The 24,660-nt window shown below is 47.9% G+C and overlaps 1 protein-coding gene across 1 annotated transcript in view; it reads right to left on the bottom strand.

Moving 5' to 3' along the window:
• Window positions 1–201: 201 nt before the first annotated feature.
• The window catches only part of LOC121871288 (homeobox protein Nkx-6.2-like), a gene marked incomplete at its 5' end in the record, with an annotated part of 28,855 nt that continues 4,396 nt past the window's right edge, over window positions 202–24,660 (bottom strand). Inside the window, 1 exon segment of the mRNA XM_042373506.1 lies at window positions 202–977. Coding sequence (XP_042229440.1) covers window positions 675–977 — 303 coding nt within the window.

Below are 24,660 nucleotides of genomic sequence, written 5' to 3'. Positions count from 1 at the left end.
ACCTTTAAAGAACTCAGTAATCCACATGATATCCACACGTGCTAATCCACAAGATATCCACACGTGCTAATCCACAAGATATCCACACGTGCCTTCTTATAAAGCACATGTGCGTTCTGTATATGTATTAGATGAAGTATTAATACACGATCTATACACGGGAGTTACTCAGTGTGAGGAGGTGGGTGGGGTGCTGCCAGCTCTCCTCACCTCTGTTAGATGCTGCCTTCCCTCCACTATAACCTGATACGGGTTTATGTCCAGCTGTGTCTGAGCGTCCCAGCTGCCGTGTCGGAGGTGTGAGGAGGAGGAGAGGAAGGAGGAGGAGGAAGAGGAGAAGAAAGAGGAGGGGGACGAGGAGGAGGTGTGAAGAGGGGGACGAGGCGAGGAAGAAGGAGGGAGAAGAGGAAGAGGTGATCATTATTGGGCCACGGAACCTCTAGGGATGAAGAAGGAGGAGAGGAGAACACACAGACTGTGGGTAAGAATAAGGACACGTAACCTTGATGGCATTAGGACACGGACATCTGATGGGCTCTAGGACACAGCAGACCTAGGACATGAAACCTAGCTTGATGAGGGAGAAGGAGGAGGAAGGAAGGAAGGAAGAGGTGCGAGAGAGAGAGAAGGAAGGAAGGAAGGACATTTAGGAGTACACAACACAACACAGGTCTTCACTGCATATCAGGCTGGAGATCCCTGGACGAAGGACACTCCAGGGCGTCGAGGGAGACAGCCGAGTGTGTGGCGACCATGGCGGGGAGGTGAGAGCCGGCTGGAGGCGGCTGTGAGGCGCAGGAGGGTTCAGCCAAGTCGTCTAGGCTGTGCTTCACGCGTTTAGACTCTGATTGTTCCTCGTCGTCGTCCTGTTCCTCGTCGCCGTACCCGTCCACCGCCTCCTCCTGCTTCCGCTTGGCCGTGGCCATCTCCGCCGCGTGACGCTTCCGCCATTTTGTGCGTCGATTTTGGAACCACACCTGACGGAGGAGAAAGAAAACGGGGTGTGGTGAAGTGGCCGCTGGACGTTGATAGATAGTAGACACACACAGAGAATAGATGCATAGTTAATTAGATAGAAAATAAAGATAGATTGATAGTCATTAAAATCATCATACAAGCTTACAGTTAGTTCTTACAGGTATACATAGACAAGGCAGGTGAACTAATTAACAGTTTCTAATAATTATCACCTGAGGCTGAGACTAAAGGTGTCATGTGAACCACTTAACCTAATCTAACCTAATCCCGCTTAGTACCGGGTGTGGGTGACTCAGGCCGGGTGTGGGTGAGTCAGGCCGGGTGTGGGTGAGTCAGGCCGGGTGTGGGTGAGTCAGGCCGGGTGTGGGTGAGTCAGGCCGGGTGTGGGCTGAGTCAGGCCGGGTGTGGGTGAGGAATCGATCAGGCCGGATATTATTGCGAAGGTCAGGCCGGGTGTGGGTGAGTCAGGCCGGATGTGTGCGAGTCAGGCCGGTGTGGAGTGATCAGGCCGGGTGTGGGTGGAATCAGGCCGGGTGTGGGTGAGTCAGGCCGGATGTGTGCGGAGTCAGGCCGGGTGTGGAGCAGAATCAGGCCGGGTGTGGGTGAGTCAGGCCGGGTGTGGGTGAGTCAGGCCGGGTGTGGGTGAGTCAGGCCCACAGAACTATATTAATATCAGTTTCAACTCGCCTGTTTATCTTCGCCATAATCAAACGTGTCCTATCACCTCGCCGCTCGCCAATCACCCTTATCGCCCCTACTGATTTAATTACTGAGCTTCCGGGCTTGTTAAGTGATAGGAGACATAGTTAGCCTGCGTGTTAGACATAGGCCTATTGTTTACACGTACCCGATAGGCCTATACACTCATGGAAGCGTTTACTGGAGATAAATTAGTTAATGTGTGATTATCAATTTGGGTAGTTTGGCCGCGGGGTTTATTTGTTGGGCGTGATTTTGTTTGTTATTGTGTTTTTGTCGTCACGTGAAGATTAAATCCCCCTCACGTGAAGATTAAACCCCCCTCACGTGAAGATTAAACCCCCTCACGTGAAGATTAAACCCCCTCACGTGAAGATTAAACCCCCCTCACGTGAAGATTAAACCCCTCACGAAGACATTAAACCCCTAATTCAACTTCAATTTAATCTAACCAACTTAACCCAACTCAACTCTAACCAGGAACTTAATATAACCCAACCCGACTCAGGCAAAAGTTAAGCTGGTGGATAATCTTCAGGTAATCACTGTAATTACTGATATAATTACCCTGTAGAGCTATTATACTTAATTATAGATGAGAGATAATTAATATTGGCTAATGACTTTATTAAAATGGATTAAATCATTTATTCTACACACGTGATGAAATAATTAGTATTTTATTAGTTAATATAACCTCTATAGCGTTCGATAATTATCCGCTAAAAATTATACCCAATAATTCACTTGATGTTTATATTTTGAGGCAAAAGATTTTAGGAATCAGAAAAGAAGCAAAACCAGATATATATATATATTTTTTTACCCGGGAGAGCTGAAACCGCTACTAACACTGTTAACACTTAACCCAGGTACACACCCGCCACCCCTTCACTGAGAAACACACACACACACACACACAAAAAGGTAAAAAAAAAAAGAATTGAATACGGAAACGATTGTCAGTTTATCGCCAGATGGGATTAGGTCCGATCAATCCCGCGCCTATACGTGCTCAATCGGCTTCACATGCCCAAACAAAGGATTAGGCGGGTAAACACAAACAGATGACGATCACCACTTGACTCGCCTGCTCGCTTGGGGGGTGTTAGGGAGAGAGAGAGAGGAGAGTCTGGCGTTATCTTTGTTATTTTGGGTTGTTTTAAGGATTTATTTAACGATTGTTTTATTATTTTATTATATATTTTGTTAATATTATTCATTTTATCATAATTATAGAGATAGAAATGAAGAGGCAAGTGTGGATTGGCGGAACAGTTGAGAAATATAAACACTGTGAGATGGGTTGGGAGGAAGGGAGAGGAGATGGAGGAAGGAGGAGATGGAGGAGAGAGGAAGAGAGGTGAGGTAGATGGAGGAAAGGAGGTGAGATGGAGGATAGAGAGAGGAAGATGAGGTGGTAGATGGAAGGGGGAATGGGAGATGGAAAGATGGAGGGGGGGGGAAAAGGACTGAATTAGAGTAAAAATGGAAGGAGAGAGAGAGGTCCTGTGAAAGAGAGATAGAGAGAAAGAAAGAAAGGAGAAGGAGAAAGAGGAGAGGAGGAGGGAAGAGGAAGGATGATGAAGGAGGGAGGGGGAGGAAGGAAGGAGGAGGGGGGAGGAAGGAAGGAAGGAGGGAGGAAAGAAATGAAGAGAGGAAGGAAGGAAGGACTAGTTGGGTATAACACTCAGTATTGTAACTCACTTGACGGGTGGGGTTGGGGTGGGGAGGGGAGGGAAGAGGGGGGGCTTTACACCACCCACCTCGTTCCATTGTCAGATTATCCCGGGACAGAGAGGACGTCACTACCACCGAACGGGCGTCAGTGAAGGGCTATATTGGACCTTAATCCCACCCCACACATAGTGGTTAGAGTGACTACTGCGGCATCGACTGTGAGTGTGTGTGTGTGTGAGGGGTCGGGGGGAGGAGGGAGGGGTAGGGGGAGGGGTCTAGTGATGACAAATGGGCTGATTGTGTTTTATTGAGTTGGTGTGTGCTGTGTGTGTGTGTGTGTGTGTGTGTGTGTGTGTGTACGTGTGTCTGTGTTGTGTATGTGTGTGTGTGTGAGTGATTGACACGTTAGACATTGACCACATACACACACACACACAGATGTAGGATGAGAGGGAAAGAGAGACTGAGAGATAAATAAATGGAGACAGAGAAAAGTGGATAGAAAAGATGTGTGTGTGTGTGTGTGTGTGTGTGTGTGTGTGTGTGTGTGTGTGTGTGTGTGTGTGTGTGTGTGTGAGTGATTGACAGGCCGGATACATGCCGGGTGTTACGAGTCTGGTGAGAGAGTGAGACAAAGAGATAGTGAGAAAGGAGAGAAATGAACCTGATACATGGTGAGAGAGAGAGAGAGAGAGAGAGAGAGTATTGATAAAAGTTGGTCGAACTCCACAAGACAATAACAACTGGGCTACTACCACCATCCACCATTCCTATACTACCACCATCATCACTACCACCATCACCACTACCACCATCACCTCGACCTTTACCACAATTGCGACAACAAACTCTCTCGTCACCAGAAACTCTCCTTCACTGCCTCCTTCACTCCATCACCCCCTCTTCCTCCTCTAGCGTCACAACTCCAACGTATCAACACAAATGATAACCATATCAGCTATTTGGAGTCCTATAATATTTCTAAAGTAGGCTGGGTAGGCTTCCATTTATCCCCTCCTCCCTCATTCTAGGCACTTTTTCCCTGTTTCTTATTATGTCTTTGTTGTTTTTGTTGTTTTTATGTCTTGTGTTTGTGTTTGTTTGTGTGTTTGTCTGTGTTTGTTTGTGTCAGGTTTTAAGTAGTTTTTGTATTGTGTTTTTGTTATGTTTTTTTGTCATATTTATCCTCCAAAAAAAATGTCACCACGTAGGAATTTTTTTACTAGATATTTTTGTTGAATGTTTTTGCTAGTGTGTGTGTGTGTGTGTGTGTGTGTGTGTGTGTGTGTGTGTGTGTGTGTGTCTGTGTGTGTGTGTGTGTGTGTGTGTGTGTGTGTGTGTGTGTGTGTGTGTGTGTCTGTGTGTGTGTGTGTGTGTGTGTGTGTCTGTGTGTGTGTGTGTGTGTGTGTGTGTGTGTGTGTGTGTGTGTGTGTGTGTGTGTGTGTGTGTGTGTTATTGTCTCCGGGCTGGAAATAGATCCTGATGGTTGGATATGCAAGGCAATGGAACTGATACTGCGATGTTTTTATTCAACATCTGAAATAAGCTTGAAGGAAATAATACGAGGGTGGGTGGGTGGGTGGGTGGGTGGGTTGAGGTGGGTTGGGTAGCGGGATGGTTGACGGTGAGGAAGGGTTTGTGGGTGGGAGGGTTTAGGTGGATGAGTGTGGAATGGGTATAGGTAGGGTGGAGAGGATGGTTGAGGGTGGAAGGGGGCGTTTGTGGGTAGATGGATAAATAGAGAGGCGAAGGGAGGTAATGAAGAGGGTGAGGAAGGAAGGGAAGGGAAGAAGGAGAGAGAGGAAGGGAGAGAGAGAGCTGGTTAGGTTTTTCCATAAATTCTGGCCTGTGGGAGGTATCAAGCCGGGGATTCGAGAGCCGAAACCTTTTCCACAAAAGGATCAAACAGACTTTGATCCCCTACCCTCAAGGGAGGGAGGGAGGGTGAAAAAAGAGGGGAGGGATAGTAGGAGGAGGAGGAAGGGACGAAACACACACACACACACACACACACACACACGTCCCCCCCTCCCTCAAAAAAGCACTGGAATGATAGATAGAATTCATGGTATAGGCTAATACAGAATCAGATCTGAATTTCAAATCGGATCTAATCGTAAAGGTCTTATATTGCTGTCCAATCGCCCGGAAGAGGGAACTTTGAAGAACCATTTCGGAGCGGGGGCGGGGCGGGGGCGGGGACGGGGGGGGGGCAGGGGGGGAGGGGAGCACTCAGGGCCTGGAGGTCTGATCAGAATTTCATTGTCTTTTATACTTTTCAAACTGGGTGAGCTTTGTCGACCAATGAACCAAGGAACGAGGATTAATGCTGAATTTGTAAACCGAATTGAAAATCTACAGGGGGCGAATTTCTGGATATTTATGGAGGAGGGGAATGAGGGAGGGAATGATGGAGGGAGGAGGGAGGAATGAGGGAGGGAGTGGAGGGAGGAATGATGAGGGAATGAGGAGGGAATGATGGAGGAATGAGGGAGGGTGATGGAGGGAGTGAGGGAGGAATGAGGGAGGAATGATATAAGGAGGAGGAGTGAGGAGGAATGATGAGGGGGAAGGTGTGTGTGTGTAGACTTTGGATGACCCAATCCTACATGACGCTACCACTTGTGTCGTCCTCTGTCACACACACACACACACACACACACACACACACACACAACACCTATTTCAAGGCTACATAATGAATGCGAAACTTTGTATAAATTATAAGAGTGTATAATGATACGAGCTAATTAAGGAGGTAAGTGCAGGATTTACGACTAAAATTGACAGTATTATACCGGAGGAGAGAGTGGACCGGTGTGAGGCCCCCAGTATGTGTGTTACAAACCCGTACTGTTACTGTGAGGTATTGGGGAGGGGTGGTACTGGGGAGGAGGGGGTGTTACTGGGAGGAGGTGGTGTTACTGGGGAGGGGTGGTGTTACTGGGGAGGAGGGGGTGTTATGAGAGGTGGTGTTACTGGAGGTGGTGTTACTGGGAGGAGGGGTGGTGTTACTGGTAAGGTGTTACTCGGGGCGGGTGCTACTGGGGTATGTATCAGTTATACTACCTTAGTTATCATCAAGCCGATTATACTATACGATTCTGTTATACTGGAATATAATCTTAATGAGTTATACTACTAAGGTTATCAGCTAGTCGAGTATAATGGGATATACTGCACGTTAGCTTAGACACGACATACACGCTCGTGTATTACCTATGAATCATTATATCATATTTGGTAATGATGCTGATGACGTCACACTGCCTGTATGAGCAATGTATAACGTTATTACTTGGAGCGTGTGAATGATGAAGTGTAAAGGGCCTGGAGCATATCAAAGATTATGTTTGGAGCCTGGAGCATATTAGATAGATCTCAGCTGCCCCCCGGAGTATGCTAAGACGGTGTCAGCTGCCTGCCAGAGAATGTGAAAAAGCCCTGAATCCACCCCTCCCGGAGCATGTAAGGAAACCGCAGCCCCGAGTGTTCCCCGGAGCATGTGAAGAATCCGAAACACCTGAGTCCCCGCCTCCCGGAGCATTTGAAGAAGCCGAAGCCCCGACTGTTCCCTGGAGCATGTTAAGAAGCCGCAGCCTCGAGTCCTCTAATCCCCCTTCCCCGGAGCATGTAAAGAAAGCCGTGAGTGCCCCCCGGAGCATACGTTCACCCCGGCGGTCACAAGGACGGCAGGATAAATACGTTGGGTTCAGGATACAACAGATAAAACACATTGAACCATCCAAGTGGATAAACCCTCGCCGTATTCTAACACAATGGGGGCCAGGGAGGAGGGAGGAGAGAGGGGAGAGGAGGGAGAGAAGGTGGGAGGATAGCTGAAGAGGGAGGGAAGGAGACGAGAGGAAGGAGAGGGAGAGATAGAATAATTACACTATACACACACACACACACACACACACACATCAAGAAACAGAGGTAGGATTACATACGGAAGAAAGTGGAGACTGGTTATACTCTCCCTTCCCTCCCTCTCACCCTCCCCCTCCCCCCCTCTCACCCCCCAACGTCTTGTTTTATGGAGGTCTTTCAACTCCCCTCACCACCCTCACCCCCTCCAAAGCTGTCCGACCTCCGCCCCGCCCTTACACAACGCCCTGCCCTCACTAGTGCTGCCCCCCCTCCACACACACAATATGCCCCTCCTCCCTCTCTTCTCACTCCTCCTTTCTCACCCTCCCTCTCCCTCCCTCTCACTCGCCTTCCATAACGACTGTCCCAATATGGTAGGGCTCCATAGCCTCTCACCCTAACACCCCTCAATAAATCACCATGTTTAACATACCCAAACCCCTAACCCACTACCACCCTAAACCTCACCCCCAACACCCCCTTCAATAAATCACCATTGTTCTAACAAACCTAAACCCACCCAAACCCACCCTAACCCACCCTAAACTCTCAACCTATATCTCTTGTTTAACCAATCCAGTTCACGCCCTTACCCATGCACCTCATACGCCCTTTTTAGACCACATACTTACTCACCCTGGTTAGGTAGGTTAGATTAGGTTAAGGGAAATTCCTGCCCTCACTTAAGTCTTTCTAAACCAATATACTGTACGCTATCACTTCACACACACACACACACACACACACACACGTTGTTGTGAGTTGTGTTTGAGTCAGTGTGAGGTGTTGTCCACCCGGTCGCCTATTGAAGGGTGTGTAGTAGTGTAGTGTAGTGTAGTGCACCCACCCTTCCCAACACCCATTTGTACCCACCCCGCCCACCTGCCGCCCTGCCACCCACTGTGAGGGGTGGGGGAGTTAGTGCCGCCCGTCCTCTATGGCTCATTGACAGGGGTAGTACCGCCCATATTGGCAACCCACTCGCCTCCAGACCGCCCACAGTGCGCCAGCGGGAGGAGAGGAAGTGGTAGGAAGAGGTGTTACCGCCCATCTTGTTTAAGACCGCCCGCGGTGCACAGGGGGAGAGGAAGTGGTAGGGGCGGGGAGTCGCCGCCCACATACCGCAGGTGGAGGACACGGTGAGGTTGACGGCCTCCTGACCTCGACCGCCCACAGTATGGAGGCGGGGAGAGGAACTGATGGGGGTGTTTGGTCGCCGCCCATAGTCATCGGGCGGGTGGGAGAGTGAGGGGTTGCCGCCCATGTGGCTCCACACCGCCCACAGTACGGTGCACTGCTGGTGGAGGAGTAGTGAGTGATATAGCGACACCGCCCACCTGGCCCCGGACCGCCCACAATAAGGGGGATGACTGCCCACCTGGCCCCGGACCGCCCACAATAGGGGTGGCCGCCCACCTGGCCCCGGACCGCCCACAATAGGGGGCCGCCCACCTCGGTAACATGCGGGTCTGGTAGGCCATAAAACACAGGCTGGTGACCCCCTGAGGCTCTTATTTCCCCGCATATCAAAGACCATTAGCAGCCAATAAATAACGCCGTAAATATTCTGTTGTCATGTAGACAATACAGAGCATCGCCTCCGGGTGTAAATAAATTGTAAATATTGGCGCTGGTGATTTGTGGAGGTTGTAAATTGTCGGAGAGGAAGATGGTGACGCTTGGGTGTGTGTCGGAGTCAAGGGCGGGTCTTCCATTATATTTTAAATGGGATAAATTTCTGCGGATATATATATTTCTGTGTGTGTGTGTGTGTGTGTGTGTGTGTGTGTGTGTGTGTGTGTGTGTGTGTGTGTGTGTGTGTGTGTGTGTGTGTGTGTGTGTGTATTTATACCTGCTTCAGAACATCATCATTATCATCATCATCATCATCATGCTCATCATACCCGGGGATTTTTAAAGCATACGTAAAGTAATGTTATAATGTTTCGTTCACACACACACACACTGCGTCGAAAATCCTTAATATTTACTCCACTTTCTAACTCTTATAGTGAGTTATAAATAAATGAACAATACTTAAAACAAAAAGGTAAACAAAAGAATATGTCCTTTATCCCCTGAAAATTATCGTGACGTAGAACGAACCTAAAATAATTGTTGGTTTTTTCTAACTTGTTTAATATTTTTAATAACGAATCTGAGACGTAGAAAGAAGACGAAGAAAAAGAATGAAGAATAATAAGAAGATAAAGAAAACGAAGAAAATAAGGAAAACGAAGAATAAGGAAAATGAAGAAAGAACCAACCAAACCTCACTACATACTCGGGAAGAAAGAAATTCTCCTACAAGACAAAGACGCATAAACACACACTCTCGACTCGCTTCAAGGATCCTGCACTATGTTAAGTGTGTGTGTGTGAGAGGTGAGGGTGAGGGAGGAGAGGTGAGGGAGGAGAGGAGGGAGGAGAGGAGAGGGGTGAGGAAGGAGAGGTGGAGGGAGGGAGAGGAGGGAGGAGAGGGGAGGAGAGAGGAGGGAGGAGAGGTGAGGGAGGAGAGAGAGAACACAGGTAATAATTATCTCTTAAGACACAACACCTATTTTCTAAGAGGTCACACCTCTTCCTTCTCTCCTCTCCCTCCTTTCCTCTCCCTCCTGTAACATTAATGGGAGAAGCAGCAGCAGCGCAAGAAATAGTAATTGCAGTTTATACGGTGTGTCCACTAGATTTCATTTTCTGCCGCGACGTAGCTAGGTGAGTGTCGCCTCCCTTGGGGGGGTTGAGATGTTCCCGGCCACGGTGCCATGGCCTCTCTCTCTCTCTCTCTCTCTCACCTGCCTCGCTTTCCCTGTTCCTCTCTCCTTCTCTCCTCTCTCTCTGCCTCTCTCCCTCTCCCCCGCCCTTCCTCCTTGGTGCTTGCCCAACACTATCTTATTCCCTGTTTATTGTGCCTCCTATTGCTCCTACTTCTTCCTCTCCTCCTCCTCCTGTTACTGACCTGCCACAACCAACACCCTCACACGATAACAGGCTGTTTACTTACACTCTGCTACTGTTCCTACTGCCTTTACTACTGCTGCTGCTGTTACTGACTGTTACTGCTGCTACTCCTACTGTTCTGTGATCTCCCTGGACCACCCTCCGCCCCTGGTCAGAGACACATCACGTAGGTCGTTATTGTAGCTCTTCCCGCTGTTGGTGGTAGTCTTCACGCTGCCACTCTCTTCCTCTCTCCCCCGCCCTGCCTCTCTTCCCGCCTCTTTCTACCTCCTTCTTTCTCTGCCTTACCTTCCTTCCTCCTCACCTCCTCTCTCCCCTTCCTACCTCCTCCTGCCCTTTATACTCTTTCTGTTCTCACCTCCTCTCCTCCTCTCCATCCTCCCATCTCTCCCACCTCCCACCCCACTTTCTCCCCTCTCCCGCCTCTTCTCCCTCCCTCCTCCTCCAGTCTCCGGGTCTTTATGATCATTAACTGCAGAAGAGGAAGGCGTTGTTGATGTCGGCTGGCGGAGAGAGTCAACAAACAGCACGACTAAAGAGGGAAAAGTTCTTGTCAGTGGAGGGAGGAAGGCGCGGTCTGGTCCTGCTACCCGGGAAAAATCAAAACAATAATGGCGGCTGTTTTACCACCAAGGCTCTCAGGAGGAAGTGAAAAAAAGCTTACGTTTATTTTATTTTATTTTGTAGTTTTTGAAGTGATTTTGTCTGGAGAAAGAGTGAAGTTATAAATGACAAGATGTAGTTGATGTTTTGAGAAGGTTGGTTGATTGTCGTTGAGAAAGATTATTTTGAATTATTTTAGTGTTGTAACCGATCATATCCCCCGCAGTTAATTTTTCTCTGGAGTAAGTAAAAAACTTTATATTGATATTAGTAAGTAAATCACTATAATCTGGTATATATTTATCACTATAAATCACTGTAAATGGAATAACAATTGACGTTTTTTGTTATTAATCAATATATAAGACGTAAAATAAACAGAAGATATTTTGTTTCTTTTGTTTTCCTCCGCGCGGGGACTTAGGTAATCTCACGCCGCCATATTTAAAACTTTGTCCAAAATAATGTCGGGACGTATTAATTATTCCTGCGTCTGGTATTTAATTCCGGCCGCCAGAAGTTATGACAAATTCCTCGGTATTCATAAACTAAGAAATGGAAGTGAAAAGAAAAATTTAATACTGTGATGAGGTGTTTAATTCCTAGCCTTAAATTGATGGTTAATTCTCACGTTATTATACAGGGTGTTTATAAAGTCCCTTGATGCTGGTGTTTATACGAGCATCAAGGGACTTTATAAACACCAACATCAAGGGACTTTATAAACACCAACATCAAGGGACTTTATAAACACCAACATCAAGGGACTTTATAAACACCAACATCAAGGGACTTTATAAACACCAACATCAAGGGACTTTATAAACACCAACATCAAGGGACTTTATAAACACCAACATCAAGGGACTTTATAAACACCAACATCAAGGGACTTTATAAACACCAACATCAAGGGACTTTATAAACACCAACATCAAGGGACTTTATAAACATTAAGGAACTCAAATTTTATACAGTATCCATTATACTTTATTGAGAAGTCCGTCATGAGAGAGAGACTCCCGCCACACGCACCAACAATAACAGTACATCAAACAACAACAAAAACACCTCCATTGCCACAGACTCAATCAACCATTCCCAAGTGTGTATGTTTGTACGTTGGTGCAGTATAGCCACACCTTTCTCCCCCTCCCCCCACAGTCACACCCCTCCCCCACGGTCCCCTCTCCCCCCCACGGTCACACCCCCAAAGGCTGAGAGAACCTTTAGTCACACAACTATGTAAACGCCTCTACGACTTATGTTCTGAAAGTCTGTGTAAGTTTTCTCATAAGTCTAACCCAAGTCTAGTGGTGTCTTACAGTGAGGAGGGGGGGAGGGAGAGAGGGGAGAGAGGAGGGAGGGAGGGTGAGGGGGGAGGGAGGGATTTATCTACAAGTTTTCTATGTAAAAGTTGTGGTTATGTTTTATTTATTCATTATTATTAGTTGTTGATGTGTGAAATTTATGGTGAGAAGTGGTGTTAGGGTTTGTTCATGTTAAAGTGTGTTGTTCATGTTAAGGTGTGTGTTTGTGTTAAAGTGTGTTGTTTTTAGTAAGTTAAAGTGTGTTTTGTGTTAAAGTGTGTTGTTTGTGTTAAAGTGTGTTGTTTGTGTTAAAGTGTGTTGTTTGTGTTAAAGTGTGTTGTTTGTGTTAAAGGTGTTGTTTTGTTAAAGTGTTGTTTGAGTTAAAGTGTTGTTTGTGTTAAAGTGTGTTGTTTGTGTTAAAGTGTTGTTCATGTTAAAGTGTTGTTTTGAAAGGTATTTGTGTTAAAGTGTGTTGTTTGTGTTAAAGTGTTGTTTGTGTTAAAGTGTATTGTTTGTGTTAAAGTGTGTTGTGTAGTTAGTTGGTTGTTTGTGTTAAAGGTGTTGTTTGTGTTAAAGTGTGTTGTTTGTGTTAAAGTGTGTTGTTTGTGTTAAAAGTGTTGTTTGTGTTAAAGGTGTTGTTTGTGTTAAAGTGTGTTGTAGTGTTGTGTATGTTGTTTGTGTTGTGTGTTGTTTGTGTTAGTGTGTTGTTTGTGTTAAAGTGTGTTGTTTGTGTTAAAGTGTGTTGTTTGTGTTAAAGTGTGTTGTTTGTGTTAAAGTGTTGTTTGTGTTAAAGTGTGTTGTTTGTGTTAAAGTGTTGTTTGTGTTAAAGTGTGTTGTTTGTGTTAAAGTGTGTTGTTTGTGTTAAAGTGTGTTGTTTGTGTTAAAGTGTGTTGTTTGGTGTTAAAGTGTGTTGTTTGTGTTAAAGTGTTGTTTGTGTTAAAGTGTGTTGTTTGTGTTAAAGTGTGTTGTTTGTGTTAAAGTGTGTTGTTTGTGTTAAAGTGTGTTGTTTGTGTTAAAGTGTGTTGTTTGTGTTAAAGTGTGTTGTTTTGTGTTAAAGTGTGTTGATTGTGTTAAAGTGTGTTGTTTGTGTTAAAGTGTGTTGTTTGTGTTAAAGTGTGTTGTTTGTGTTAAAGTGTGTTGTTTGTGTTAAAGTGTGTTGATTTGTAAAGTGTGTTGTTTGTGTTAAAGTGTGTTGTTTGTGTTAAAGTGTGTTGTTTGTGTTAAAGTGTGTTGTTTGTGTTAAAGGTGTTGTTTGTGTTAAAGTGTGTTGTTTAGAGACAGCAGGGGAGGGTGTTATGTAGTGTGGGGAGGTCAGGAGACAGACGGGTGGTTGAAGAAGTAGCAGCAGAAGGAACAGAGGGGGGAGGGGGAGGAGGAAGTATGCAGGGAGGAGGATGAGGCCAATAGTAGCAGGGAGGAGGGGGGAGAGAGGTCAGGGCAGCAAGAGGTGGCTGGCTGGGGGGTTGGCTGCCGCAGTGGGCCGAGTATGCCTGCCTTCCTCACACACACACACCATCACTTGCTTCATCGCAGCTCCACACGAGGAATGGCTGTGTTGTGCGTTGGTTGAGAGTTATTTTCACCCGCCCTGCTGGGGATGTATCCGGCGGGGGCAGAAGGCAGACGGAAATGAACTTTATGGCCCCCCGTTAGAGGTTCCGATGTCGGGGCGCTGGGTGGGGAATTGACGCCCCTGGTGCCGGATGAGCTGCAATAGAGGTGCAGGTCGGTGTAATGGAGTGGTTTGTATGCTGCACCTTGGCTCCCTGGTCTAACTCACAAGGATTTTAATCAAGTTATTCCTATTATTTCAATGCGGGGATGTGCTCTTATATCATCAGCTAATGGTACTACTGCCCTCCCGCGTTCCCTCTGCCGCCCTCCTCGCTGCCCTCTCCCGCCGCCCCCCTCTCACTAATACAAATATGTGACGGTAGAAAATTAATTTTTACCTCCGAGTGCCGTAAAACCTCTTGATACGAATTAATTCATTGAGGAGGGAAGGGGAAGGTAGGGTGGTGGGAGGGGGTGTAGGGGGATGGAGGGGTGAGGGGATGGAGGGGGGTGGGGGTGGCTACTATGTGTTGAGAGGGATTGTATTGTAGGGGTGGCACCCTTAGTCCACACCTGCTACTGCTGCTACCTACCCCTGCCCCCACACCTGCCCCCACACCTGTCCCTACACCTGCTAGCATTGTCAACAGCAACCCAAGTTCACCATTCCTTCATCAGTGTGTGTGTGTGTGTGTGTGTGTGTGTGACCAGCCAGCATTTCCATATATACCTCCCCTTCTTAATATTTCCTTCTCCCCTCGTCTTCTTTCCTCACCTCCCCTCTCTTCATTTTCCCTCGACTCCTCTCCTCTCCTCACCTCGTCTCCCCCACCTATTCCCCTCCTCTTCTTCCTTTCCCCTTCCTCTCCCCCTTCTCTCCTCTGCATCATCTCCTATTTCTCGATTACCTCTTTCACTCTCACCTCCCTCATCTGTGCTCTTACTCCATCTCATCCTCTCTCCCCTCATCTCCTCGGCGTATCCACAAGCGCGTAGGTTAAACTTTTCATGGTGGAAGGACTGGCCGCCCCCTCGTAATGAGCTAAACTCCTTAATTAATTACCAGCTCAATCAAGAGTAACATCATCCTCCTCACTCACACCGGGGGGGGGAGGGGACAAGGGACGGATGGTAAAGGGAAGGAGGGGAGGGAGGAAAGATGGAATGGGAAGAGGAGGTGGGTTACTATTAAGGGGAGGGGGAAAGGAGGGGAAGTGTAAGTCCTAGAGAGGGGTGATGGAGGAGGAGGGGGGAGGAGGAGGGGGGGAAGGAGGGTAGGGATTGGTCAGTGTCAGAAGGTCTTTATTAAATCATTCTCTCGTGGTTGGTCGTTTTACTTTATTTATCTTATTTATTTATTTATTTATTTATCTTATTTATTTATTTATCTTATTTATTTGTTTTATTTATTTATCTTATTTATTTGTTTATTTTATTTATCTTATTTTTTATTTAACTTTTATTTATTTATTTATTTATTTTATTTATTTATTTATTTTCTGGATACAATTGTGATCTTTCGATATAGTTCTCTTTCACGTATGTATGTATGTATGTATGTATGTGTATGTATATGTATGTATATGTATGATGTATTATGTATGTATGTATGTATATGTAGGTGTATGTCTATGTGCATGAATCTTCACGTCTGACTGAATGTACGTGAGTGAATATGTGTGCATGTAAGTATTTGTATAAGTGTGTGTATAATTATTTTGTATGAATGTGTATGTATGTATGTATACGGTCACCAGCAACTTACCACAGGACCTTGGTGTAATATAGTGAACGACACACACACACACACACACACACACACACACACACACACACACACACACACCGAAACAATTGTTCCTCCACAATTTGGCCGCCGTGAAAAGACTTAATTTAGTGAATTGTTTGAATATTTACATCTATGGGGGAGGCACTGAGCAGCCGGGCGCCCTAGTCGACCACTGATTCGTTCCACAGCCGAAGAAAAGGGGGCATTTAAGGGGTGGGAGGTGGTGGGTGGGGGGGGTTGTAGTTGTGGTGGTAGTGATGATGGTGGTAGTGAGGATGGTAGTAGTGGTAGTAATGGTGTGTTAGTTGAGGTATTTTTCTAATTTCTGCTCTAAAAGCTTTAAATATCAGGTTCATCTTGAGTTAACTATGTATAAACAGGTACCCACATATGAATACTAACTATGTATAGACAGGTACCCACATATGAATACCTGATTTAATCTAATCTATTATTAAGAAAAAATCATGAAATTACACGCGTTCTGATTGGTCCTGTTCTACTTTGGAGACTAACCACCTAACTACCTTACTAACTACCTAAATAGGAGCAATATGTAAAGGAAAATCAACTCTATACTGTATATAAAGAAGTGATAAATAGGGGTTACAACTAGCGAACTATTTAAGAATAAGAATAAAATGGTAATATATTTTTTTCTAATGTCTGAATAAACGCCAAGACCAGAGCTCGTGTTACTAGCCCGGGAGGAATTAACTAGCCCGGGAGGAATTAACTAGCTCGGGAGGAATTAACTAGCTGGGAGGAATTAACAAGCTCGGGAGGGAATTAACTAGCTCGGGGAGGAATTAACTAGCTAGGGGAGGGAATTAACTAGCCCGGGAGGGAATTAACTCAGTCGGGAGGGAATTAACTAGCTCGGGGAGGGATGACCAGCCCACCACCACTACTAGCTTTACTATTATGGAAAGTTACTGTTATAAATCAAATAGAAATAACCCAACAGCTATGGGTAGTGGGTGGTGGCGGGGTGTAGGGGTGGCGACGGGGTGTAGGGGTGGTAAGGGGTGTAGGGGTGGCGGCGGGGTGTAGGGGGTGGGTGGCGGGGTGGGGTGGTGGCGGGGTGTAGGGGTGGTGGCGGGGTGTAGGGGTGGTGGAGGGGTGTAGGGGTGCGACGGGGTGTAGGGGTGGTGGCGAGGTGTAGGGATGGCGAGGGGTGTAGGTGGCGGCGGGGTGTAGGGGTGGTGGTGTAGGGGTGGCGGATGGGTGTAGGTGGCGGGGTGTAGGGGTGGGCGACGGGTGAAGAGGGGATGGCGACGGGGTGTAGGGGTGGCGAGTGGGGGTGTAGGGGTGGCGGCGGGTGTAGGGGTGGCGGTGTAGTGGTGGCGGGTGTAGGGGTGGCGACGGGGTGTAGGGGTGGCGACGGGTGTAGGGGTAGGAATAATAAGGTGACAATATAAGAAAGCCTCAAGACACAGGGGAAGCAATTGGTTCCAGTGTGATGGCGGCAACGGCGGGAGGGAACAGCATATGGCGGGCTTGGGAGAGGAGGGGAAGGAAGGAGGAAGGGGGAAGGAGGGAAGAGGAGGGAAGGGGAGGGAAGGGGAGGGAAGGTCTCACGGCGCTATACCATCTCATTCCCCAGCTACATAATTATCTCCCAGCTGATATTCCTCACTGTTGAAGCTTATCAGAGACGCTGTTTGTCACACTGCCATCTTGTCATGCTAGACTGGGCCAAGGAGGAAAGCATATCAAGGAGAATTAAATTGGGAGTGTTTTAGACTAACATGTCCTTCCTCTTCCTCCTCCTCTCCTCTTCCCCCACCAGCCCCCCTCCCCAACCACCAAATGCACAAAGATATATTTTATTATTCACTATATGGTTCAATGCCGTACACCCCTCACCCCTCCTCCCTCACCCCTCCTCCCTCACCCTCCTCCCCCTCCCCTATGTCCATTTAATCATTCGTCAAGGCATCGTACGAAAGCCATTGATAAACAGCGAAATGATGTGAAAATTAGAGCGCAACTGTTCATTAGTCCGTGTCATAAAGAGATACGTATTGGAGTCTGGGATGACGAAGACGAGGTACTGGTGACGGTGTAAGGGGTGACTGTACCTTATCCTATCATGTCCAAAACCATATAAGGCCTCCCTCCCCTCCCTCCCCCTTACCGCCCGAGAAAACTGGATGTAGTTGTTAGTCATTTGTGGTGGTGGTGCTTGCCTCTCTCTCTCTCTCTCTCTCTCTCTCTCACCTTGGTCGCGTCTTATGATAGTGAATAATGGAGGCTTAATGTTATCCTGACTCACGAATGTAGGGTTTTTGGTCACCTGTATATAGTAAACAGAGTGGCGCAGAATGGTGTTGGTGGTGATGGTGGAGGTGGTGGTGATGGTGGAGGGTGATGATGGTGGTGGCTCGTTTATTTAATATATTTTAATTTCTAGGATTTTTTTTATTTTTGTTTTTACGTTATATATTTTTGTCACTTTTTTATTATTATTTTCACACACACACTCACATACTCACACACACACTCACCACACACTCACTCTCACAATCTACTAGCCTTAACACACACCTACTGACCTCAACACACACACCATCCTCGACACCGGCTCCTACTACCGCCTGAGATCCCTTGTCCGAGAATTGCTGTTCGACACCACAACCGCATCCAGCCCATACGTGCACGAACTGATCGCTATAAGAACAGCCCAGTCCCAACCATTGTAAAAATTATCATAACCTGTAATAAACCAGTGTATTCACTCCCAGTAAACACTACTCCTTGCACTGTCACTATGTTGAAATGCACTGTAGTTTGAGCTTTTCCCCATCTAGTTATTATATATCTTATTTGTATCACTTATGTTACTTTTATATTATTTGTAATTCGTAACCCATTCCCCAAATATGTAACTGTATATTTTCAGCCTTCTGTCTGCCAAGCTCTTTCAATAAACCGTTAATTATTATTATTATTATTACACACACACACACACACACACACTTGTTTAATTAATTAGTATTATAGCCACGTAATTATGATTAGATGTAAACACGTAGGATAATCCGTAATATTTTTGGGTTAATTAAATTTATATAGTTTAGTTTAGGTTATTAATATACATTTGACCTCGATGTATACAAGAGGTCGTTTAAAGACACACTCAGTAATGTGTATATATAAATCATGTGGTGTATATGTCTGTATGTTTGGTTTGTATGGTAGGAGTAGATTAGGACTTATCTCACTACCCCCCTCCTACCCTCCCCCTGCCCCTCCCGCCCCTTCCCTAACTCCCCCTGCCCTCCCCCAACAGTGTGTATATATATGTATAACAGCAACAACCATCTTCCCACACCTCCTCACCCATCTTTCCCTCCTCCATTCACCCTCTACTTACACCATCTCACCCCCTCCTCTCCCTCCTTCACCCTACCTCCTCACCCCCTCCACCCCTGGCCTCTGTCAATTAATAAAACCTGTATTATGTAAATCCCCAAATTAGACAACAAGATATTATTGTGAGCTTGATTCTGACCCTGACATTATTGTATTTTTCCCGTTGGTCCATTACATAATTCAGGGCACAATGTTCACTCCAGCCCCCTCCCCTACCTCTCCTCCTCCCCCTTCCCTTTCTGTTTCTCCACTCCTCTTCCCCTCACATCCTACATACCCCTACCTATCTTCTCCCTACCTCCTCCTCCCAACCCAAATCGTTGACTTTGGCTTCCCTCCTTCCATACTTCTCTATTTCCTTCGTTATCATTCACCTTTTCCTCACTTTCACTCCCTCCTGCATTGACTTCGCATCAAATCGTGAGAGAGAGAGAGAGAGAGAGAGAGAGAGAGAGAGAGAGAGAGTATTCACCACCCCCCCATAATCCAACATAGGTAATACACGGTGGTTATCCTGCCCCATACACTGCCGGAGATGATCCACCACTGCTAAGGTCCCACGATGACAGGAGTCTCAGGGTCGGCTGTGAAGTGGTTAGTGTGAGAGTGTTGAATAGAAGTGTGTAGTGAAGTGGTGGTAGTTGAAGTGTTTGTTGAAGTGTGTGTGGTAGTTGAAGTGTTTGTTGAAGTGTGTGGTAGGTGAAGTGTTTGGTGAAGTGTGTGGTAGGTGAAGTGTTTGTTGAAGTGTTAGCTTGTTGTGTAGACGAAGATAATTGAAGTGTTTATTGAAGTGTTAGTTTGGGGTGAAGTATAAGGTATCTGAAGTGTAAATTGAAGTGTTTGTTGAAGTGTTCCCGTGGTTGAGTTCAGAGTGATTAATACACCTTGAGAAATACCACATAATGATTAGTCTTATTCGTCCTAAACAACAAATTACTGTCGTTATTGTTTTAATATATAACTCTAACGTCGTTTTTATAAGTCTAACCTCTCATTTAAAGACTAATTAACAATCTAAATAACTAAGACTAATTAAAGACTCACAGGTTAATGGAAGAGAGACTAAGGGAAGTATTACCAAGTTAAGCGGAGAGGAGAGGAGTAGTGGTGGTCAGAGGCGGCGCTGGCAACACTGTGTAGTACCAATTATTGTGCTCTAAACACAGCACTGTTGTGTTGACTCGGCCTTTGTTACGCTGTTGACTGTGGGGGGCAGGGGAGGTGAGGAGGATGGGGGAAGACTTAGAGGAGGTGGGGGGGTGATGAGAAGTACTAAGATGAAGGGGAGAAGGGGCGTATATGTTGATGAGATGATCTTATTGATCCCCCTTCTTTTCCTCCCCTCCTTTCTTTCCTCCCCTTCCCCTTACTATGATTCAATGGTATAACCTTCCCAATCCTACCTTGTTCTTTCACGCTATCATTTACTTGCTAACAATGATGTAAATATAGTTGCTGTATCTCAGACGCGATTAGGGATGCCCGGTATCTGTATAAGGAGGGGAAGGGGAGGGGGAGGACAAGGAGGGGGAAGGATAGGTGGATAAGGGGAAGACATGAGGGTAGAGGAGGAAAGGGAGGACAAAGGGAAGGGAGTATAGAGAGTAAAGGGGGTAGGGGAGAGGGGGAGGGGGGGGCAGTACGATTCTTGTTGACCAAAAATCGGGATTTAAAAGTATTGATGGCGGGGAGGAGGCTAGGGCCCCTGTCAGAACTTTGGGGGGGGAGAGGGGTAGGAGGGAAGGGGTAAGGGGGAGGGAAGGGGTAGGGAGGAAGGTGAGGGAGGGGAAGGTACAGGACGATGGATTGAAAGGAGAGAGAGAAGGAAGGAAGGAGAGAGAAGGAAGGAAGGGAATAAGAGTCCTTCCCCAAACACCCACAATAACATCAATGTCAACTTAACAAATCAAAGGAACATGTCAACAGTGACTCCTTACAGACTTAGAAGGACTTTGGGCTGGGAGTCCTTTGGAAATATTAGGATTAAAATCGTTTAGGAAGGATTAGGCTGGTGTGTCCGTCGGCAGGATGGAGATAGAGGTCCTCCAAGTCCACGAGTAGGATTATAGGATGGTTGTGTCGGTGAGAAGGATAGGGTGTGTGTCTCTCTTCTTTTTTTAACCTTCGTCCTATCCTCCTCTTCTTCTTCCTCCTCCTTCTCTTTCTTCCTCTCTCCTCCTCCCCCTGCCCTCCTCCTTTCTCTCCCCTTCCTCCTCCCCCTGCCCTCCTCCTCCCTCCTTCCCGCCCCTCTCCCTCCCCTCTCCCTCCTCCTCCCTGCTGCCCCTCTTCCTCCTCCATTTACATCCACTCACACCTTAGACCTTCCGTCTCCATCCCACCTCGATACTTCCTCCTCCCTCTTTCCCTCTCCTTTCATCTCTCTCTCTCCTCTCTTCCCATTCACTTCCTCTTCCATTTCCTACAGTCTAGTTTTCCTCATCTTTTACCTCCTTATTACCCTCATTCTCTCCTCCTCTCATTTCCTCCTTCCCCGTCTTCAATCTACTCTCGCCCTTCCCACTTTGCCACACTCCCTTCTCTTCCACTCTTCCCCCCTTCCACCACTCCTGTCTCCTCCATCCCACTTCTCTTCCTCTCCTCCTCCCTCCCTCCCTCCAGAGTTTAGCCTCAATTATGTCACCTCGGCCAAAGAGATCTGCATATTTATGGCGGCCAATCCTCCCTCCCTCCTCTCCCTCCTCCCTTCACCCCTCCTCCTCTCCCTTCCCTCCCTCCCTTTCATAACACAACATTGTCAAGACCTGTGGTGGCGGTGGACCAGCCTCGGGTTCCGGGTCATCTATCATCCACCTAAGATCAGAAATCAGGTCCCGCTAAGCTCACATACTAAGCTCACGTGGGGACTAAGCTCACACGAGGACTGAGCTTAGATACTGAGCTCGTCTAGGTCATCGTCCAGGGTAAGGTTAAAAGATTGGGCTCAGAATTTAGACTCGCTCGCAGGCTAAGCTCACGTAATGATTGAGTTTAGGGGCTGGGATCGTGTGACAGCTGGGTTATATTGGGCTCATTAACAATCTTTCTCGGGTGTTGAGCTCAGTTGAGGACTGGGCTCATCTAAAAAATAAGCTCACATTGTCTCGGATCTCAAGGAAGGAGGAAAATAATGAACTCGTCGACTACGATCATAGGATTAATGAGCTTAAATAACTGGGATCACTGGTATCTTAATCTCAGTGAATCTACGAAATTATGACACATCATCTCATAGACTAAGATCATTAAGCACAAAAACTAGGCTCACTCAATGAACCTAATCTCAGGGAGTGGTTTAGAAATTAGGAAAAACTGACATATTGAGGAGCCCAGAAATTAAGCTCAAGTAACTCAGATAGTTGGGATCATAACTTTATTAAACTCAGAGACTATATGCTCAAAGGGCTCAAATTCGGATAGAGCATAAGGCCAGTGAGAGCGCCACGGGGAGGGGGAAGGATGCTACGGCGCGTGCTCAATCCTGCTCTCGGGCTGTGTGTGTGAGATACTCCGCTCCGCCTACGCCTGAACCCCGCCTACTTTTGAGCCCCGCCCAATTTTAACTTCCGCTTCCTTTTAGACTCCACCCACATTTTGAGCGCCGCCTAATGTTAAGCTCCACCCACTATTGAACCTCCCGCCCACTATTGAACCTTCCTCCCACTATTGAACCTCCCGCCCACTATTGAACCTTCCGCCCACTATTGAACCTCCCGCCCACTATTGAGCCTCCCGCCCACCCCGCCCACTTATAAATCCCCCTTTAGACTTGAATCTCGCCCCCTGAAGACAATGTGTGAGACGAAGCTAGAGATAATGTTGGAGACGGCGATGGAGACACCTGGAGGAGACAAACGAGGGTGGGCTGGGTGGGCTGGGTGGGGGAGTGGGTGGGTGGAGTGGAGGATGAGGGTGGAGTGGTGTAGGATGGATGGATGGATTTAAACGCCATTTCTAGACAACCAAAGACACGAGTTGGAGATAATGGTGGAGAGGACCTGAACAGTGGTGGAGATAATGGCGGAGAGGACCTGAACAGTGGTGGAGATAATGGCGGAGAGGACCTGAACAGTGGTGGAGATAATGCAGGAGAGGACCTGGAACAGTGGTGGAGATGAATGTAGGGAGAGGACCTGAACAGGTGGTGGGAGATAATGGTGGAGAGGACCTGAACAGTGGTGGAGATAATGGCGGAGAGACAGCGTTGGAGATGGCAGGAAGAGGAGGAGGAGAAGGAAGAAGAGAGGGGGAGGAAGAGGGAGAAAAAGAGAGGGAGGAGGAGGAAGAGGAAGGTAGAAAGGGAGAAGAGGGCAGGACAGTGTTGAAGACCAGAGGAAGAGGGAAGAGGAGGTGGAGGAAGAAGAAGAGGAGAAGGAAGAGGAGGGAAGGGAGGGGGGGGGCGGGATGGACGGGTAAGCCACCAAAATAGAGCAGCCAATGATGTGCGGGATGAGATAGGGAGGGCGGGTAATGAAGAGATAATTGTTATCTTAACTACATCTTTCACGCCTCGAGGGGAGAGACGAGAGGAGGAGGGACGGGAGGGAAGGGAGGGACGAGGGAAGGGAGGGGAGGAGGGACGGAGGGACGAGGGAAGGGAGGAGGAGGGACGAGAGGGAAGGGAGGGGAGGAGGACGAGGGAAGGGAGGAGGAGGGACGAGGGAAGGGAGGGAGGAGGGACGAGGAAGGGAGGGGAGTGAGGGACGAGGGAAGGAGGGGGAGGAGGGACGAGGGAAGGGAGGGGAGGAGGGGACGAGGGAGGAGGGAGGGAAGGGAGGGGAGGAGGAGGGGAGGAGGGACGAGGGACGAGGGAGGGAGGAGGAGGGGACGAGGGAAGGGAGGGGAGGAGGGACGAGGGAGGGGAGGGGAGGAGGGATGAGGGAGGGAGAGGGAGTGAGGGACGAGGGGAAGGGAGGAGGAGGGACGAGGGAAGGAGGGGAGTGAGGGACGAGGAGGGAAGGGAGGGGAGTGAGGGGAGGGACAGAGGGAAGGGAGGAGGAGAGGACGAGGGAAGGGAGGGATGAGGGAGGGGGGAGGGAGGAGGACGAGGGAAGGGAGGGAGGAGACGAGGGAAGTGGAGGGGAGGAGGAAGGGGAGGGGGGAGTGAGGGGACGAGGGAAGGGAGGGGAGGAGGGGACGAGGGAAGGGAGGGAGGAGGACGAGGGAAGGGAGGGGATGGGAGGGACGAGGGAAGGGAGGGGAGTGAGGGGACGAGGGAAGGGGAGGGGAGGAGGGACGAGGGGGGAGGGGAGGAGGGATGAGGGAAGGGAGGGGAGTGAGGACGAGGGAAGGAGGGAAGGGAGGGAGTGAGGGAAGGGAGGGAGTGAGGGACGAGGGAAGGGAGGGAGTGAGGGACGAGGGAAGGGAGGGGAGTGAGGGACGAGGGAAGGGAGGGGATGGGAGGGACGATAGGAGAGAAGAGATGGAAGGAAGGGAGGAGAGGGAGGTAAAAAGGGAAATAAAGATAGAAGAAATATGATGAAGGAAATGGAGAGAGAGAGAGAGACGGGGGGAGCTTATGAGGGGAGTGGGGAGAAGTGGGTAACTCCCCTCACCCCGGCAACAGAGGGGAAATGAGGTGGAAACAAGATTTAATTTGGGAGGCGATTTTACTGAGTGTGTTCCTCACTTGTAGAGACGTGGGTGTTTAGTTAACGTGTGAGGGGAGGAGGTGGTGGAGAGAGGGGAGAGAGACATCCTATTCTCCCTTTCTCCCCCCGTCTCCCCTTACCCTGGATATCCCCGTAAACTTTCCTCCCCCTCTTGGCATTCCTCTCCCTCCTTCCTCCTCTTCTCCCTTTTCTCTCCCCATCTAAGTCTTTTGAACCCCATCTCCCC

The sequence above is a fragment of the Homarus americanus genome, unplaced genomic scaffold, assembly GCF_018991925.1.
Source record: "Homarus americanus isolate GMGI-L3 unplaced genomic scaffold, GMGI_Hamer_2.0 scaffold45698, whole genome shotgun sequence".
Taxonomy (NCBI): domain Eukaryota; kingdom Metazoa; phylum Arthropoda; class Malacostraca; order Decapoda; family Nephropidae; genus Homarus; species Homarus americanus.
The sequence above is the reverse complement of the archived record's forward strand: the minus strand, read 5'-3'. Positions and strand labels throughout refer to the sequence as shown.